Below are 19,020 nucleotides of genomic sequence, written 5' to 3'. Positions count from 1 at the left end.
GAACTCCATTCTGGACTTACCCCTGCTCAGGCCCAGGTCTCTCCCCACCCTGTGGGAGTCCCTGAGCCCAGCCTCCACCCAAGGGCTAAGGAGTTGGGGCCCTGACTCCCCTGCTTCCCTATTTCTAGCTGTTATGGAAGGCAAACAAATAGATCTTTTTTTCAACTCAGGAGTTTTCCTGATAATCACTGCAGGGAGCGGGCAGCTGTTGAAAATCAGAGCAAATATGGACAAGCTCACAAGGTTCCAGAACCTCACAGAGTTCTTTCAGCAGGGACCCTTGATATAGAGTTGGCCTCCCACTTCTCTTTAATCAGCTGATTGGGTGCACCCATTCCCCACCTTGGAGTGGACTTTGCCTTTATAAAACCCAACTTCCCAGTCAGAAATGACAGGCAGTCCTTTGGAAATGATTCAGGCAGAAAAATGAGTGCCCTTTGTCTCTTGCCAGTAGTAATTATACTTTGTCAGGGACGAGGCTTGTGGGGGTGGGAGGAAGTGTCCTTAGAAACCAAGGCCAGCAGCAGGCTTGCAGGGGTGGGTTCTGGGGTAAAGGCCATGAGTTTCCTGGAGGTGACCAGCACTGGCCCTGGCTAGCCAATCTTTCCAGCCTGTCCTGTGTAAAGGAACCTGAAGAGTCTGAAGATGCTGCCTCTGGAGAGAGGTGCCCTCTTTCCAACCACAGTGCTTTTGCCCCTGGTTGAAGGCATCTAGGCCTTAACAAGGGGTAAACTAAGAAGAGACTTAGGGGACCCAAGGCCAGTGCTCATCTGTCATATAGAGCAGGGACAGTGAGTGAATGGTAGGAAAACAGACCTCCCAATCACATTAAGAGGATTTTTTTTTAACCTGCTTATACAGGCTTATTGTGGAAAAATATGAAAATCCCCAGCACTGCAAAAACTCCAAACAAAACAAAAATAGTTGTGTAAAGGAAGCAGTCTGCAAAGAATTCCATGATTATTGAAGCCTTCAACCAAGTGAGGGATCTAAAAAGGGGTCAGAGTGGAGGGGAAGGAGCATTTTGTAAGAAGGTTATCAGAGAAAACCTGAACCAAGAAGCCAGCCTTTCCTTCTCCTTGGAGAGTTGATTTGTAACCCCTCGGTAGGGGGTATGGTAGACCAGGGTGAGCCCATCCTCTGGAAAAGACACAGGAGTAACTGCCTTGCAGGGAGGTTGGAGAGCACTGCTGTGTTGGAGTTGGCTAAGATCCTAGAGATGATCAGACCAAAAAAAAAAAAAATGTGTTAATCAGCTTTCCATTGCTGTACCAAAATACCTGAGATAAACAACTTAAAGAAGAAAGGTTTACTTTGGTTCCTGGTTTCAGAGGTTTCAGTCCATGGTCACTTGGCCCCATTGCTTTTAGGCCTATGGTGTGGCAGCACATCATAGTAAGAGGATGTGGCAGAGGAAACTTCACCTCATGGTGACTGGGAAGCAAGGATTGAGAAATAGGAAGGACTGGAATTCCAATATATCTTCCAGCGCATGCTCCCAGTGATCTAACTTCCTTCAATTAGAGCCAATCTTTTAAAGGATTGGGGACCAAACCTTTATTCAAAATATACCACTCTTGTAGACCAGGTGAGAGCAACAAGAGGTCCTCTTGACTGCTGTCTAGTGGGCAGCCAATAGCAGATGAATGCCTGATTACTAAGACCTGCACAGACGACAACCACAGCAGACATGCACCAGATATGAGTGAGAGCCACTATCTTATGGGCCCAGCCGGAACACCCTGGAAAGTCAATGAAAGCACCCAAAGAGCCAATGTCATGTGCCTACAAGAGCCACATTTACCAGGTACCTGTGCAGAGAAGTCCTTCCAGCACCTGTCTCTCTTCACTTTCCCTGAAACCAGCTAGAAAGTAGGATAGCTCAGTGCTTTGAATATGGATATAATGTCCCCTTTGCAAAAGTCCACGTGTTAAAGACTTGGTCCCCAGCATGTGGCTGTTGGGCAACGGTGGAAACTTTTAAGAAGGGCTAGTGGGAGGTTTTAGATCATTGGGGGCTCGTATCAAAGGGGATTGTGGGACATGGTCTCTTTCTCTCCCAGTCATCTCTTATTCACTTTTTGGCTTCTGAGGGGAACGGTTGGCTCTGCCATGCACTCCCACTATAATTGCCCCCACCAGAAGCCCAAAGCCATGGGGTCACTTGATCTCGAACTGGAAACTCCAGAACTCTGAGCCCAAATTAACCTTTCCTAAATTAATTGCCTTGAGTATTTTGTCATAGTGACAGGAAGTTAACTAATACAGTTGTGAAGAGGAGAGGCTGAGAAGTAGAGAACACAGCAATTTTGTCCCTTTTCCACTACAGGCGTCCAGCCCAGAGAGGGAGAAATGTTAATGCTACATCAAGAGATTTAATTGCTATCTAAGTCTGAACATTCCAATTACTGAGCTGAACTGTTTGAATCTTAGAGTCACCATGCAGAACTAAGAAGTGAGGTGTCACAGGGCATATAGAATTTTCTTCCAGTGGCAGGAGCAAGGTTTCCTCTCTAAACTATTTTCAAGGACCGCTAGGAGAAAAGTAAATGCTTTTGATCATAAGTTGTACATGGTCAACATAATGTAGAGGAAGATGTGTTTTTTGTCAAGTGTCTGTTCATTTCGCAGGGGTGTTATGTGTATTTCCTCAGTGTCGTCATAAGCCAGGGCCTGCCTGAGATGGCTCCTGCACTGAGGATAATGCAGAAGATGCCCAAGGAGACCAGATTGTGGTTTAATGCCAGGGTTCAGAGCTGCAGCTCATGGGGTTCTTGTCTTTAGGGAGTTGCTATGCCAACTGGGAAATCTCCTTTCAGATCATCAGATCACCTGGACACTGTGACTATCCACCCTAAGAGGCAATGGAATCACTACTAATACAACTGGAATCCAGTAGCTGTTCAGGTGAAGGAATCTGACCCCAGACAAGCAGAGCAGGCCCATCCTCTGGGCAAGGACACTGGATTTCACAGCAAAAAGCGAAGCAAGAAGAGGAGAGCTTGATTGTTCTAGGGCCGTCTGACAATGACCTCTGCAGTGTCACTAAAGCCCGACTGAGCCCAAGAGATTAGCATTAAGTACTGCCATTTAAACTATTCTGGGCAACTGTTTCTATTTCTGTACTGGTTTATATCTTTCTTCACAAAGTCACAGAATGTTAGAGCAGCTGAGGGAGCCTTAGGGATGCTCTGCAGCTGTGGTTCTAAAGTCCTTGAGATTATGGACACTGAGAATCTGGACTCTATGGATCCACTGCCCAGAAGGGTGCATGTGCCTCAGCTTCTGCATTTATTTTCCAGGGTGTGGGGTGCACTCAGCTGTCATTCTTCATTCCTTGCAGACAGCCTAGTTCCCCCTAACAGGCTGAAAATGCCAGATACTCTGTGTCTAGCTCCCTGCAGCTGGAGCACAGGTGTGTGCCCAACTTTGGCCAATGAGATGAGAAGAGTGTCTGCTGGAAGCAAAGGAGAATGGGTTTTCTCTCTGGTAGAAGAAAAGGATGAAGGTGCCTTTGGATGTTAGTGCTTAGGAGTCCACTTGCCATCTTGCAACCATGACAGGAAAAGGAAGAGAAACACGAGAAGCAGAATTAACCCGTTCTGTAACTGTCTACTTCTTAACAGGGAGATGGTGTTATGTGCATATTGTTTAAGCAGGTGTTAGTTGGACTTTCCTCTTTTGATAGCTGAAAGCAGCTCAGTAGACACAAATGGGTTCTCTGAAGACCATTCATGGACCCTGTTTAGAAAGTGGGACTAATCTGGTTTCCTCATTCTGGTGATGTCTTCTTTGGTCCTTGGCTTCTTTAAGTGACTAGTTGTCACTCTTGAGAAAGGTAAAGGCAGATGGGATACAGGATTCCAAGCCACAGTGGACTCTCAGTTTTCTGGGGGTAATTAGTATGAAAGGCAGTCTTCATGTATGGGGAGAGGGGTGGTGAGTAAGAAACATCACACTGGAAAATACAGTTTCTCAACCTGACTCCTCAAGTCCTACCTGTGTTAGGATCTCTTCCTGAGCCTCAGTTTCCACATTTGCCAGCTTCCAATTGGGTTGTCAGGAGGGACCACCTACGAAAGTGCCAAAGCAGGTGTTTGTTGGCATCTGGTTAGTTTCTTCCTGCTCACAGTCCTTCCTCAGCATCAAGATAAAGCCCACTGCCAGGTGCAGTGTTGCATGCCTGTCATCAAAATGACTCTGGAGGCTGATGAAGGAGGACTTCAAGTTTGAGGCCAGCATGGCTAACTTGGGCCCTAAACAGCTTAGCGAGACTGTCTCAAAATAAAAACTAAATAAAAAGGGTTGGGGGTGTAGCTCAGTGGTAAAGTGCCCTGGGGTTCAAGAGCAAGGAGCAGTTAAGCATTTCCCAGGATACTAAGAATGGGCCATGCTTAGCCCCAGGGAAAGGAGGCAGTGCTGGAGTCACCTTTTACCTTCTGCTTCTTGACCACCTGCTGGTTCCATAGCTTGGGCTCTTGTTGGCTCAGAAAAACACAATCCTTTAAAATTATATTTCTGGGATTCCTCTAAAAGTGCTAGGCAGACACAGAGATCACAACTTAACACTTTGCTATTGGCTGTAAACCAAAGTTGCGTACTGGCTTATTCAAATCTAAAAAGCCCAGCCTGGTCCCTGGGTGAGTACCACGTAGCTAAAATTAGCTTGGCCATCTGCTGAGACAGCAGCTGGGCTATTCTGAGTCCCAGCAAGTCTGCCTGGAAATGGGGCTGGACCTAGGGATAATAGTGTCAGAAAGGCTGGCCACTTCATGGTCAAGGAGGTGACAAGGAGGGATGTGGAGAAGGAAGTCACACTGAAGAAAGGCCAGTGTCATGGCAGTGTTTCACAGAAGACTGAAAAAGCACTGGATTGTATCTATGTCCTGTTCTTTCGTTTCTCCTGTCTTACCCAGAGCCTCCAGCTTGCATTCAGACTCCAGCAGAACCATTCCCTGGATTTCCAGCAATAATGACCAATATCTACTGAGTGTATATCACAGGTCAGGAGCCATGGTAAGTACTTTACAGAGATTAGCATACACATTCCCAAGACCACTCTGATAGGTTCCTGATTCCAGGGATTTAGGGCAGTTTAAATGTCTCCTTTGTGTAGTCAATGACAAAGAGGCCTGGTTGAAAGTGCCAGACAGGCAGGAGTCATAGCTCAGACAATGAGAGTAATACAAGGGTTCTCTTCTGTGGACCCTGACCCCTAAATTTCCCATCTTTGGAAAAGGGCAGTATTCCTCAGAGTTAAGAACGCATTAAACTAAGGGGTGAGGAATTGGGGATACAAATGTAACATACACAAGTATTTATAGATAGTTCATAACCAAGAATCCCATTAAATATGTATTTACAGGTTAATATTAAGCCACATCAGAAATCCTAGACTCAGGTCAGAGTTGTTCTCTGGCTTAAAACAGCACAGTTGTGCTGGGGTGTAGCTGAGTGGTAGAGTGTTTGCTCAACATGCACAAGGCCCTGGGATGGACCCCCAGACTGGAAAAACAACCAGCCAAAACCATACAACTACACTATTCGTAGGCTCTCTAATTGGTAGCTCAATCTTTCATAGCTTTCATAGTTGGTCATAGTCATATATACATATATATTTTTGTGACTGACTTATACAATCCTTTCCATATATACTTTTTTGCCCTCAGTCAGAACCTGAGCTTAAAGTGACCTAAACATTCATTTCTGAAGGGTAAGTCCTCAATAGTCCTATTGCTCTTTTGGGTTGTGGTGTTTTTGGTTGCTGTATTCCCATTGGCCTTTACCATGAAACATGGGAATATTAGGAACCTCTTCTGAGAATTCCCTGGATGCCAGATGTAGTCCTCTGGGCCTCCAGTGTGTAGCATCCCACTTTCCCTCTAGTTACAAATAGCAGTCCCACTGGCCAGTAAAGGAACTAGCTCTCTGCATATTGGCTCCATGGCTCAAGGGACCCCTAACAGTCAGATGTCAGTCTCAGGTTCCAATTCAGGGGCTATAAGGGCTATTAAGAATTAAAAACAAACAAACAAAAAAAAACTTTTTTGGTAGTAGTAGATGGACAGAATGCCTTTATTTATTTTTAAGTGGGGCTGAGGATCGAACCCAGTGCCTCACATGTGCTAGGCAAGCACTGTAATTGAGTTATAGCCCCAGCCCCACTATTAAGACCTTCTAACAAAAATCCTGGGTGGCTGGGTGCAGTGAGAATCGTGAATTCAAAGCCAGCCTTAGCAACTTAGGGAGGCACTTAGCAACTCAGAGAGACCCTAATAAAATATAAAGTCTCTAATAAAATATAAAGTGCTGGGGATGTGGTTCAGTGGTTAAGCACCTCTGGGTTCAATCCCTAGTAACAAAACAAAAACAAAACAACAAACTCTGGGCAGAAAATTTATGAGACTTAGTAATAGTGAGCAGTTACTCCCACACTAGCCCTTGGCTCCCAGACACACGCATTATGGCTGTAGGGGACTGCAGCACATGTTGGTCTCTGATCGGAAGCATCTACTCTGTCCTCCAAGACCCAAAACCCCATCCCTTCAAGGTGTTGTCCTACAACTGGCACCATTATAAGCCATCCCACCTTTTAATTTAAGATTCCTTCTGGGTGAAGGGGTAGATGGCAAAAATGGTGGATTCACAGGACTGAGCCTACCACTGTACTCTCTCTGTTGTCAGTTCATCAAGCAGAAGCAAAGTTCTGCAGGAGGCCATGGCAGTGGATGAGCATGCCAAGTCCACTGGCACATGCACAGGACAAACACCCACCTGGGTGTCCACTGGGCCAGTGGTAGACTGCCTTTTTCACACAGGGGCCAATTACCAAGAAATAAACGTTGACGGTTCACACTTTGCTTTTCTTGGATCTCAAAAAATGTATCTTATAACTAGGTCATCTGAGAAAACTGTCAGTGGTCTTAAGTCACACAAATGGGCATATTCAACAAATGCCCAAGAGGCTGCTCTCACCTTCCATGTGGAGATAGATGGAATGATAGAAGTAGGATGCTGCTTATGAGACTGGACCTCATTAAAACCCAGTAGCCCCAAGTGAGACTCAGTATAAAAGGCCCTGCTGGGTGAAGTGGTGAAAAACACACCTCAAAAAAGTGATTCTAGGGCTGAAGTTGTGGCTCAGTGGTAGAGCACTCGCCTAGCAGGTGAGGCACTGGGTTCAAGCCTCAGCACCACATATAAAGAAAGACATTGTGTCCATCTACAACTAAAAATAAAGATTCTGAATTTTTGAGGCACAGAACTTAGGAGAAAGGAAATAACACCATTTAGGGAAATGCAAAATCCTAAAGCATCTGGGTGCACTTTAGAGCATCATGAAACCACTTTCTCCTTTTTGGCCATGCTGGGGGTAGAACTCAGGACCTCACCAGTGCTGGGCAAGTGTTCTACTGCTGAGCCACCTGTCCAACCCAAGAAATCCATTCTTTTAAGTAAGTACAGGATACAGGGTACAGTGGACTTTCTTGATGGTAACTGTAGGGTTCTCTTCTTCAGGGGGTCTGGCATGGAAACTGGAAGAGAGGAGATTCTGTGTTAGGGGACTGAGTTGTGGCAAGAACTCCCTAGCAGCTGAGGGCTTGCTCTTCCTCTCCTGTTCTTGCTGGGGTCAATGGTCCAGGAGCTCCTACTTCTTGGAGGCCATATGAATCAAAAAGTCTATCACCCTGTTGCTCTAGCCAAATTCACTGTCATACCAGGAAACAAGCATGACAAAGAAGCTGTTGAGGGCAATGCTAGGACTTAGCATTGATAGTGGAAGAGCAGTGCAGAAGGTTTACTTGGTCCTCAGTGTAGCTCAGGATGCCCTTGAGGGGACCCTCTGATGTCTGCTTCACCACCTTCTTGATGTTATCATATTTGGCAGCTTTCTCCTGGTGGCAGGTCAGACCATGATTGACACCTTGGGGATGGGCACAGACCAGGCCAGTGAGCGTCCCCTCAGTTCAGTGCTGACCTTGCCCACAGCCTTGGCAATGCCAGTGGATGCAAGGATGTTCTGGGCAGCCCCATGGACATCATGCCAGTTTTCAGAGGGGCCATCCAAAATGCCAGAGTTGTCATGGGGGCTAAGCCATTGGTGGTGGAGACATTGCTGACATCCTGAGAGCTGTACCTCTCAAGGTTCACATCCATGACATACTTGGGGGTATCTGCAGAAGAGGCAGAGAGGACCCTTTATGGTGCCACCTTTCAAATAAGCCCTGGACATCTCCATGGTAGTGAAGACCAATGGATTCCACAGTATATTTATCATCAGCATCACCCCATTTAACATTGGTGGGATCTTGCTCCTGGGAGATGAAGATGGACTTTCTGTTGATGACAAACTTCCCATTCTGTCTTGACTGTGCCAATGAACTCACCATGGGTCAAATCATAGTGGAACAAGTAGACCTTGCAGTTGAGGTGAACGAAGGGATTACTGATGCCAACAATATCCATTTTGCCAGAGCTGAAAGCAGCCCTGGTGACCAGGTGCCCAACAGGACTAAGTTCATTCACTCCAACCTTCACCAGTGTCTTGCGGGTGTGAATGACACTGCATGAGATGCTGTTGCTGTCTGCTGAACAGGGAGGGAGAGAGCCAAGGACCCCCCCCCCCCCACACACACACCATCCCCACCCAGGGTACTGGGGATTGAACCTAGGGGCCCTCTACCACAGAGCTACATTTGTAGCCTTTTTTTCAAAAAAAATTTGAGATAGTCTTGCTAAGTTGCCCGGGTTGAACTTGAACTTGTGCTCCTCCTGCCTTAGCCTTCCAAGTTGCTGGGATTACAGGTGCACAGCAGGCAAGAAAACCATTCATTTTTTCTTTTTTCTTTTTGCAGTGCTGGGGATTGAACCCAGGGCCTTGTGCTTGCAAGGCAAGTACTCTACCAACTGAGCTCTATTCCCAGTCCAAGAAAATCATTCTTAACATGCAACTCCCAACAGTGAGAAGATAGTTTCTGAAGGCCAACATCATGCACTTTCCAGGCTGGACATGTGAACAATTAATACAGAATATATACTGTGCACATACCAGGGACGTTACCACTGGATTTCATCTGGCTTGAATTCATTCCCAAAAGCACAGGGTATGAGGGTTGTATCACCAAGAAGTTCCATACAAATCTCTATAGCAACTTTATAGAAGTGCTCTGGGATGTGGAAAGAGTTGTTTTCTACCATCCAGACCACGCAAGACCCAAAGTGGCGCAAGAGAACCACCAATGCAGAATTCATTGGCTGACATACTTAAACAATGATGCTTCTCAGAACTTCTGTAAACTCACATGTGCCTCTGTGTGGAGCAGTGTGGTCTGAAACATGAGCCAAGTACTGGTTGAATAGCTATTGCCATCCAAGAGCATTCATTTTCAGGCTCAAAGGCAGGAAGGCAGGTCACCTCTTGTGAAGCACTCTGTGTTAGAGTGGTTTTGAATATATTTTTTCGCAGCACTGACGATGGAACCCAGGACCTCATGCATGCGAGGTAATGTGCTCTATCTGGAGCTACATGCAAGTCCAGCCCTGGCTTTTAATTTTTAAATCAACTGATTCTGTTTTGACTGCTACTCTCAGGTAGGGCTTAAAGAGGAGCATAAGAATACGGCAACATAATATGGTAGGTTCTCTCTTAGAATAAAAATACAGAGTCAAAATATGAATCTCTCTTTAGAAATCAGTTCTGATTACAGGGAACCCATTAAGTCATTTCAATCTAAAATTACTCAGGTACGTGAAGGAATTGCTTTTCTCTGTGCTGTTGAAAAACCTGAAAAGCACGGAACATTCAGAATGCAGTGAGTTGAGGAGTTTGACTGAAAGGCTAAAATCTGAAGAGAGGGTTTCAGGTCAAAGGTGCTAAGGATTTTCATCAAAAGAAAAAAATAAAAATAAAAAAAGTAAGAACTTAATTGCCATCAAACTGACTTACCTATTTTTCTCTATGTGAAATCTAACACCTTAGCTATGGTTTGTATGGCTCTCAAAGTTTAAGTGCACGAGGTCACAATCCTGGTCCCTGTAGGACACAGCTGCAGCTCATAAATGACACCTGTTTAATCACCAGAAGCTCAACTCAGAGAAAACTTCAGTGGTTTTCTTCTTTTCCTGTCCTGAATGAGTTCTGTCCTTGTTTTCTCTCACCCCAAATCCCAGAGGTCACATTGAGACAGCCACCCACTTAGCTTATCTCCCTTGCTCTGTGGGGAAGGGTTCCTAGAAGGGCTTTACAGTCCTTCCAGGGTGGGTTCTCTGTTATTGGCTCCTGCTTTCTCTTGCCTGTGATTTCACCTTCTGCCTGCACTTCCTATTCCCCTTCTGTAAAAGGTCATAAGTGACATTTAAGATGCAGCCCTGACTCTCAGAGAACATAAATGCAAACATAAGTACCATTCTTAAATACAAGGTAATTCTATGAGGCAATGTAGTTTATGTAAGTCCTTCAAAGGTCAGAATAACACAAGCTTTCTCACCGCAATGTATCTGATAAGCTAAAGAAAAATGAGACCTTCCTAAGCTTGGTGTTTGGTTTTTCTGCCACTCAGATGGGGTATTCCCACTGGGAGATGCCTGGTTTACTGCTTGGTATTCTGGGGCTTCAGAGATAGGGATCGAAACAACATTCCTATAGTTTCTGCAGACCCTGTACTGTGAAGATTAACCATATACGTAGTCAGAATGAGACCAGACACACGAATACAGAAGCCATTTGCATTTTAATCAAGAATGACTATTAGCCCTTGAGTAGCTATATTGTGATTATAGATGGTTTTAATTTGGAAGACAAAATTGCTGATAGGCAAGTCAAGAATTGCAACTTTTAATTTACTATACTACATATTCTGAGATCTTCTATGTTCAAGTATTTCTAGAAAAATTTCTCTTTGTTTCTAACAGAAACTAAAGTTCTGGGGGCTCCCCACATCCATCAACAAAAATCAAAATAACACAAAAACTTAAAATAAGAATAACAAGATAAAAAAGAAAATCTAAATAGTATGAAATTAGTTTTTATTTTTAGCTCAAAATAAATGCTTCACAAATTTTGCCAAAATTAAAACTAAAGATGAACACTTAGAAAAAAGGGTGGAAACACACTGTTTCTGTCCCTTGGGAAACCAGTAAGGCAGGTGCTGTAACGTGGCTTGTTTTTTTCCATAGGACTAGTCTAAGCAAACAAAACAAAAACCTCTCCAACTTTCCCTCTAGTGTCAGCTGTATCTATGTGGGTTGTGCCTAGCTGGATAAAACCCTGAAACCCCCCAATGCAACACAAAACAAGGGATTTGAAAAGTTGGGAAAAACCTTTTAAACTGTTCATATAAAACCCCTTTCTAAGGAGATTTAACAAAGGTAACATCCGTTAGCATCTTAGTTGAGGTTTCCGCTGGGTGTGTTGGTGCAAGAGCACACTTGGTGAATTCATTCATACCAGAGCCACCAGGTGCGAATCACATCTCCCAATTTACCACAGGGATGTCTTAAAGTTGAACTTCAGTTTCAGCAGATACTTCAGATTTACCTGAGCAATATCGTAGACAATGTACCTGGAGGGAAGTATGTCAAGGAGCCAACAGTGCAGTTTGTCTTGCCCTTTCCTCAGGAAAGGCAGGATGCTCAGAGATATAAGCAAGTCACCCTTGGGGCTTCTCTGTAGGGCTGAGTGGGGGCCCCCTAGGCAAACAAAGAGCCAATCCTCTGAAAATGGGGAAAGGCTTGTGCCCTGTGAACCAGGTTTAGTTCTACAGGTGGAGAGTCAGACCTTTCATTCCATACAGGAAGACCATGCAGGTGTCATAGTCACCATAAGATCCACTATAGGACATCTAATCACAGTCTGCCCTAGGTGATCTGCACGCATGTAAGGCAGGTTATGACTCCAGAATATTCCCCTGTGCACACGGCACATTCATGAAAGGATACTCGTTATATAGTAGGCAGGTGTCGTTAACACCTGATGAGATCCCGGTCCCGAGCGGAACCTCCACACCCTCCAGAGTAATACTAGCAGAAGGATCAGGGGTAGTTTTGCCCAAACCTGCAAAACAGGAAGTTCAAGTGATAGGAATTGAGAATGGATCTAAAAATGTCTGGGGATGTGAGGGTTACTTTAGGCTGGGTACAGGTTCTCATTTTAAGCAAACAAATTCCATACCCTATCCTTTGACAGGAGTCTGTAAATTAAAGATAATATTATAGTATTGATCTTAACTGGGTCTGAGTGACAAGAATGAGAGCTGACCCCTATAAGGTCACACTGATGAACAGAACTGCATAGCAGTCACACCTCACAGTTCAGGGATCTGAATCATCATATGCCACCAACTCCAGTAATCAAAGGTGCTGCAGGTGCCACCGTCACCTGAGGCCCCTTCTTGCCTGCTACAGCTAGGAGAATTAGGTTAAGACCCAAAGCCAGAGAATGCCCCTGGTTACTGGTGCTCACACTGAGAATAACTTATGGCATTTGTGATACTAGCTGTAGCCACAGAGAGGGAAACTGAGCTCTGGCAATACATTACCTTTGACACTGTGCTTGCCCTTGGGTAACTTGCTGATATGTGAAGCATGCTTCAGTTCATACCTATTTAAGACAGACAGTCTCAAGAGATCCCCCAAGACATTGGCTCTCAAAATCAATAGATTAATCACCAGAACAAGGTTAGATGAGCTAAAGGCCTAGAGATCCCAGTCCATCTTCACTGCAGGGAACTCCCTCCCAAGTTGCTGGCACTACTCCAGAACCTGCAGGTGCAACTCCTCCTGAACAGTTGTTTAATGATCCCTGCTAGGGAGCCAATTTCAAGGAAAGGTCCTGTTTGGGGCTGTGGCCAGCAGCTCTGGAGGTTTTTATCTGAGCTACAATCCCTGGACCTCTGGCCTATTACATGACCTTCCTCTTTGGGTTATACCTGATAGGATCAGGGTAGATGCCTGAACCAAGGCAGACTAATCAGATGTACTCTGTGGAGAATTTAGAACTGAGATTAAGACTCTAGTTCCATCCCTGCTGATCCCAGAAAATCTAAATTCTGTGTGGCAGAAGGGAGTTATAGGGTGATCACCTTTTGTGTGATTTAACCTGCTTCCCAGCCCACAGGGAGAACAGATACTGCTCGGTCCTAAGTCCTGGTTGTATTCCTGTCCTTGCATTTTCTTTCTTTCTTTCTTTTTTTTTTTGGGGGGTGCTGGGGATCGAACTCAGGGCCTTGTGCTTACAAGGCAAGCACTCTACCAACTGAGCTATCTCCCCAGTCCCTGTCATTGCATTTTCTGAGGAATCTATCTCCCTTGTTCCCTTGCTTTGAACTGGTTTCTGATTCTTTTAACCAAAGAGGCCTAACTGGTAGGGAATTTCCCAGCCAAAGGAATTCTCCTTCCCTTAGCCTACTCCATCTGTTCCCGTTAAGTGCCTCTGGTCTTAAAGCCAGGTATACTTACATGTTTCCAAGGGCAACTTCTCCCAACAGGATTAAGCCTATTGGGTCTCCCTGAGACGTGTGGCAGTAGTTGGCACTCTTTGAGACCATGTCAGCAAAATAGATCCCTTTGCCAAACATGTAGCCTGTCTGCAAGAATGGAAAAGGAACAGCTGAAAACCTTCTGGGAAGTTAAGCCAGGTACCAAGTGCTGACTTTAGCCTGGCACCCAGCTAAGGGCTGCGATCCATTACTTCTAACAAGCTGGAGCCCACAGACTACCTGGGCTTGTCGGGCCAATATGGGCTGGATACTAAAGGGCTGCAAGAAGTTACTTAACCTCAGATTCCATTTTCCTCTTTCCTTCATTGGGGAAAATAATCTCATGTGGGGCTAATGTAAAGATAAATGCAATAATAAACTTTAGCTTAGATTAGTGCCAGGCACATGTACACACCCAAAAATGCTGGCTACTTATTCCCTTTTATATAAGTGAACCACAAGGTTTTGAGTTTGGGTCATTGGCCCAGTCACAGACTACTACACAACACTAGTAAGTCAATAAACCTCTTCATGCCTGACTCTCTACAATGGTAAAGCAAGGCCTGCAAGGCCATTTAAGGTCCTGTCCAGCTGGTCCCTTCTATAACCCAGATCCCTTGTGTCTGGGTAAGGATTTACTCAATTATTATCCACCTTATTGATGATAAAAGATAAGTTCATGGAGGCTGCCAGCTGGGAGGTGGTAGAGGCAGATCTGGACTCAGGCTGGCCTGTGGTTAAAGCCCATTCTTAGCCTGTCAACACACCCAATTAGCATTCACAGCATCCCTGGCCTCGACACTTTACTGCTTTTGTTCCAGAAACTATGTTTGATGCCTGTGCAGCTGCACCTTTGACAGGGCTGGGACCTGGGGGATGAAGGTGAAGGCACTACTTGAGGCAAAAGGATGTCTAAAAGAGTCTACTTGAACAGCCAGAGCTGAGCCAAGACATCTTTAAATAAAGGTCCTGTTCACAAGGGACACATGCACTCTAACCAAAGAACCTGCAAATTCTTTGAGGAGATGCCTATGGGAACAGGTGTCACTTACCCTGTGCTCCCCACACCTCCCCAGGTGAGGCACATACCACAGGTGCTTCAGGCGGGGCTATCCGCAGACCTTGGGACAGGATCCCAGCAAAGTTGGTGGTCCTGGACCCGTGCCACAGCAACCTTCGATTGTGAAGCTGTTTAAAGGGTTTGTAGCGTTGGCTCTCCCCTTCACGCTCTATCTTAAAGATCTGGGTGGGTATTCAACAAGAGGGAGAAACAAAAACAGATGTTAATCTGGTTAAACGAAAGATCTGCTGCCAAAGCACTGACCACTTGTTGCTACAGCTAGAAATTAAAAGGTTGCAGTATGGAAGATGCTTTCCACCAGGTTCAACAGAGTAACACAACTCATCAAGATCCCACTCAGCAAGGACTATCTATGAAAACTAGCACTGCAGTGCAGCAGATAAACACCTGAAAGGCCTTACCTTTAACCTCTGCCAACCATACTTTTTGACTCTAAAATCAGGTTTGGGGAATGGAAATGTTCTTTAAAAACAAAATAAAAACCCACCCCAAACTATAAGACTACGAATTTTTTTGCTCAAATGAATCACTTTCTCTGGTAATTTAAAGGCAAGCAGACTGATGTTTTTTTACCCAGGTCCAGGTTGGAGGAGTGGGCAGGGAAACTGGCAGGACAAAAGTGAGCAGAGAGAAGAGTTCTTACATCCATGACTTCGAGGTCATAGGCATTGTGCGTGGTTGCATGGGTGTTCTTAACGTACTTCCTGATGATTTCTGCTTCTTCGGAGTCTTTGTCAACTACCTGGAAGACAGACATTTTGGGATTTGAGCAAGGGAGACCCTAGGAAAGCCACAGGGAGGCAGGAAGATAACACACAAACTCAACAGACATCAGGATCAAGTGCCTATGTTCAAAGCTGTACAGTGCCAGCTCCCTGAGCATTCACCCCTTCACCTAGTTGGACAGAGAGAGGATTTCAGGGTTCCCTTAAAATCCTGTGCATTTGGTAAAGCTATAAATATGGGGCTCAATGTCAGTGAACTGGGGAAACCTAGAAGAGGAATCAATTCTCAGGAAGTAGCAGTCTAGCACACTGATTAAGATGATGCCATGCAATTATAAGTGGCAAGGCGGCAAATAGATGGAGAAGGAGAATATCATGCTAAGTGAAATAAGCCAATCCCAAAAAACTGAAGACTGAATGTTTTCTCTGATATGTGGATGCTAATTCACAATAAGGCGGGTGCTAGAGAAGAACTGAGTAACTTTAGATTAGGTAGAGGGGAATGAAAGGAGGGGAGTAGGTATGGGGTTAGGAAGGACAGTAGAATGAATCAGCCATTATTACCCTACGTACACATATATATGACTACATGACTGTGTGATTCTATATCATGTACAACCAGAAATTATACTCCATTTATGTTTGATGTGTCAAAGTGCATTCTACTGTTATATATAAAACTAATTAGAACAACAACAACAACAAAAATAGCTAACAATTGTGGAACCCTTAAAAAAAAAGTGGCAAGAACCTGATCAACTCTTGGGGTTTTAAGGAAGAATGCTCAGTCTCTTGAATCTTCAGAGCCACCATTATGGCTGGCTCATGTATAATAATGTAATCTAGATTAAATAAACCTGAATCTATCATGGAGGAGGCTATATGTGTCTTATGTTTCTACACTCTTATTTAAAGTTTGGAAAATATAGGAATTCTGGTCTTTCTCAATGCCTTTTGTTTGTTTGTTTTTGTGATACTGGGGATTGAACCTGGGGCACTTTACCACTGAACTACATTCCCAGCCCTTCTTATTTTTACTTTTTTAAAAAATCTGAGACAGGGTCTTGCCAAGGTGCTGAGGCATCCTTGAACTTGTGATCCCTGTCTCTGCCTAATGAAGTTGCTGGGATTATAGGTGTGTGCCACAGCACCCAACTCCTTTTAGCTTTTTTAGATAGGGTCTCATTAAGCTCTCTAGACTGGCTTCAAACTTGTGATCCTTTTGCCTCGGTCTCTGGAGTCACTGGGATTCCTGGTGTGAGCCACTGTGCTTGGCTCCGGCGGCCTCGTAACTAAAATCTTCAAAATTATAAACAGAAATAATAAGAACCCTTTCACCAAGAATCCACAGCTCTCCCATCAAGAAGGTAAAAGAAGAGACATCTGGTGTCTTGTCCTGTTTGGAACCCAGACCGGGGCTTTGTCCTAAGTGAGGAACACTGGCTCTGGCTCAACACTCTGGTGTACTTTAGACCATGCTACACCACAAGGAGGGAAGCATCAGCTAAAGAAATCCAGGCACATAGGTGATGAAGCCAAGTTCAGGACAGTTAGAAGCTGAGGCACAGATCCTTCCTCTGGTTGGCTCAGGCAGGATGGTTTCTGTGTGAGTGTCCAACACATTCACATTGAAGGACAATGTGTGTGCCAATTCAGGTTGTTCAGCTCCAGGGAAAAATAAGCCAGCTCCAGGGAAAAACTCTAATTTCCTTAGAGCTGTCATTGAGCATTTCACTTCTAAGTGGGACACTGGAAATTACAAGTTCATGCCACCCTCTGGTTTGCTTTGAAGGAGAAGAAAGGAAATAGGGAGAGAGGGAAGAAGAGAAAGAGAGAGAACAGAGAACTTTTAACAAGAGCTCTCAAAAATGAGTCTCCATACCAAGCCAAGGTGCTAGCTTGGAAGCCTGTCTTGCAAACTAGGTGCCTGTCTACAGCTTAAATGTCTCAAAGAGACCACCAGTGACATCAAGAAAATTTATAGCAATCTGTGTTTTAATAAGTTCTCCAGGAGAGCTTATTAAAGTTTTGGACCACTGCTCTTGGGATAAGATGTTTGGGGAAGGGTTGCCCCTCTTACCTTAATGTCAGTTTTGAGCTTCTCATAGTTGACATCAATGGGGTCCTTGCTACTGTCATCAGATCCACCCCTAAGCAAACTGTAGGCCACCTCAATATCCAAGAGGTTGTCCAACATTTCCACCTTGGCCTGGGGGGGGGGGGGGGGAGGCGGGGGGGGGGGGGGGGGGGGGGTGTCAAAAGACAGATCCAGAGTTAAGTGCCAAGTTGAGGGAGACAGATTCACTCCACCTTGGCACAGAATTCTGAGTGCAGACAGTGTCCAAAACAGTGAAGGGGAGACCTCCCTCCTGGTCAGGGTCAGCCCACCATCTGTCACTCACAGCGTTTCCTGGAGTACCAATGAGGCCTTACTGCCTGGAGGAGTTAAATGGACGAAAGAACCACCTTTCAATTCTACTGATGGTAGGTGAGCAATTATATTAAGGATGCTACGAGTTATAACTCAGGAATTCTCATGGGCTCCTTATGAGCAAGTAAAGGAAGGATCTCCTTGCCCAGAGGCTCTTCCCAAATTGACTTGGTAGAGCAAAGGCAAGAAAAACAATCACTCATGCCCCGCGGCTGTTTCCACCAATGTGGTTAGACACTTCATTTCAAAATGAGGTTTTGGAAGTGGTTCTGCGCCCCCAGGGGCCATGAGGAGGTGGGTAGCTGCCAAGGGAGCAAGCCTACCCCAGTAGCCTGGGCTTCCTCCCATGCCTCAGCACTACCTGCACACTGTCTGCATTGTTCAGGAGTGGGGGCTTCTTCATTCCAAAGTCGTGGGGGATCAGGGTATAGAAGCGATTTGAAAGATCCAGGATCTGGGAGTCACTGCTACCCTGGGACACCGCCTATAGGAGAGGGGAGGAAAAAAAATGTAAGACTGAGAGCCAGCAGTTCCAAATCCCAGCATCTGGCCAGACTTTCTCCTCCATAGGTAGTCTGCTACATGCATGAATGACTGAGCCAGGACATGTGGGGAAGTGATCAGAAGACCATGTTCCTGCTGGTGTGACACCACTGAGCAGGGTAGGATCTCCTACTTTTTAACAGCATAGCTCAACAGGATGGGCTTCTCATGTGACAATTCATTTTGTACAAAAAAAAAAGTTATGCTATTATATAACTGGACCTCCCCCCCACAATGTAAAATATCAATTGTAAAATCTAGGTGGTGGGCTCATAGCTACTGCTGTAAAAATTTCTTCAACTTTGAAGTTTTTTCAATCAAGTTGGGAGTTTCCCATTGTTATAAAATTCATCCAAGTCTTCTTTTATCCATAGACCCTATCTTTGAGGCGAGGAATTTATTGCACCTAAAGGTACAGATGGCCAGGCATAGAGAGGCCAAGCAATATCTACTGACATAATGTCACTTAGTGCCCATATGCAAAGGATGCTCAATAAATCCGTGAAAAGCTGGACCACTAGGATACTACATATTTGGCAAACAATCTATGTGATCATAGGATGGTCATGGAGTAACACACTAGCACCCTGCAGGTCTACTTCTCACTCTGGTGTGAACTTTTCCAGGCTGTAAAACTTCTATGTTCTGGAGGCTTGCTCTGTGTAATAGGGAAGAAGGCTATCCCAGTCCTCACATTGGTGCTTTTGGAACAGGGAAAGATTGTACTGAGAAAAGTCAGCTAGTTAGTGGATAACAAGGGAAGAG

At 45.0% G+C, this 19,020-nt stretch overlaps 1 protein-coding gene and 1 pseudogene across 1 annotated transcript in view; both read right to left on the bottom strand.

Annotated features, from left to right (window-relative positions):
- Window positions 1-7,648: 7,648 nt before the first annotated feature.
- LOC124961370 (glyceraldehyde-3-phosphate dehydrogenase-like) lies at window positions 7,649-9,089 on the bottom strand (annotated as a pseudogene).
- Window positions 9,090-10,711: 1,622 nt separating this feature from the next.
- The window catches only part of Parp1 (poly(ADP-ribose) polymerase 1), a 47,799-nt gene continuing 39,490 nt past the window's right edge, over window positions 10,712-19,020 (bottom strand). The window contains exons 16-23 of the mRNA XM_047521314.1: window positions 18,074-18,196; window positions 17,362-17,490; window positions 15,200-15,298; window positions 14,565-14,717; window positions 13,456-13,583; window positions 12,537-12,598; window positions 11,938-12,052; window positions 10,712-11,561 (exon numbers count right to left, since the gene is read on the bottom strand). Coding sequence (XP_047377270.1) covers window positions 11,480-11,561; window positions 11,938-12,052; window positions 12,537-12,598; window positions 13,456-13,583; window positions 14,565-14,717; window positions 15,200-15,298; window positions 17,362-17,490; window positions 18,074-18,196 — 891 coding nt within the window. The 3' untranslated portion in view covers window positions 10,712-11,479. The remainder of the gene's footprint in view (window positions 11,562-11,937; window positions 12,053-12,536; window positions 12,599-13,455; window positions 13,584-14,564; window positions 14,718-15,199; window positions 15,299-17,361; window positions 17,491-18,073; window positions 18,197-19,020) is intronic.

This window comes from Sciurus carolinensis, chromosome 12, assembly GCF_902686445.1.
Source record: "Sciurus carolinensis chromosome 12, mSciCar1.2, whole genome shotgun sequence".
Taxonomy (NCBI): Eukaryota; Metazoa; Chordata; class Mammalia; order Rodentia; family Sciuridae; genus Sciurus; species Sciurus carolinensis.
The sequence above is the reverse complement of the archived record's forward strand: the minus strand, read 5'-3'. Positions and strand labels throughout refer to the sequence as shown.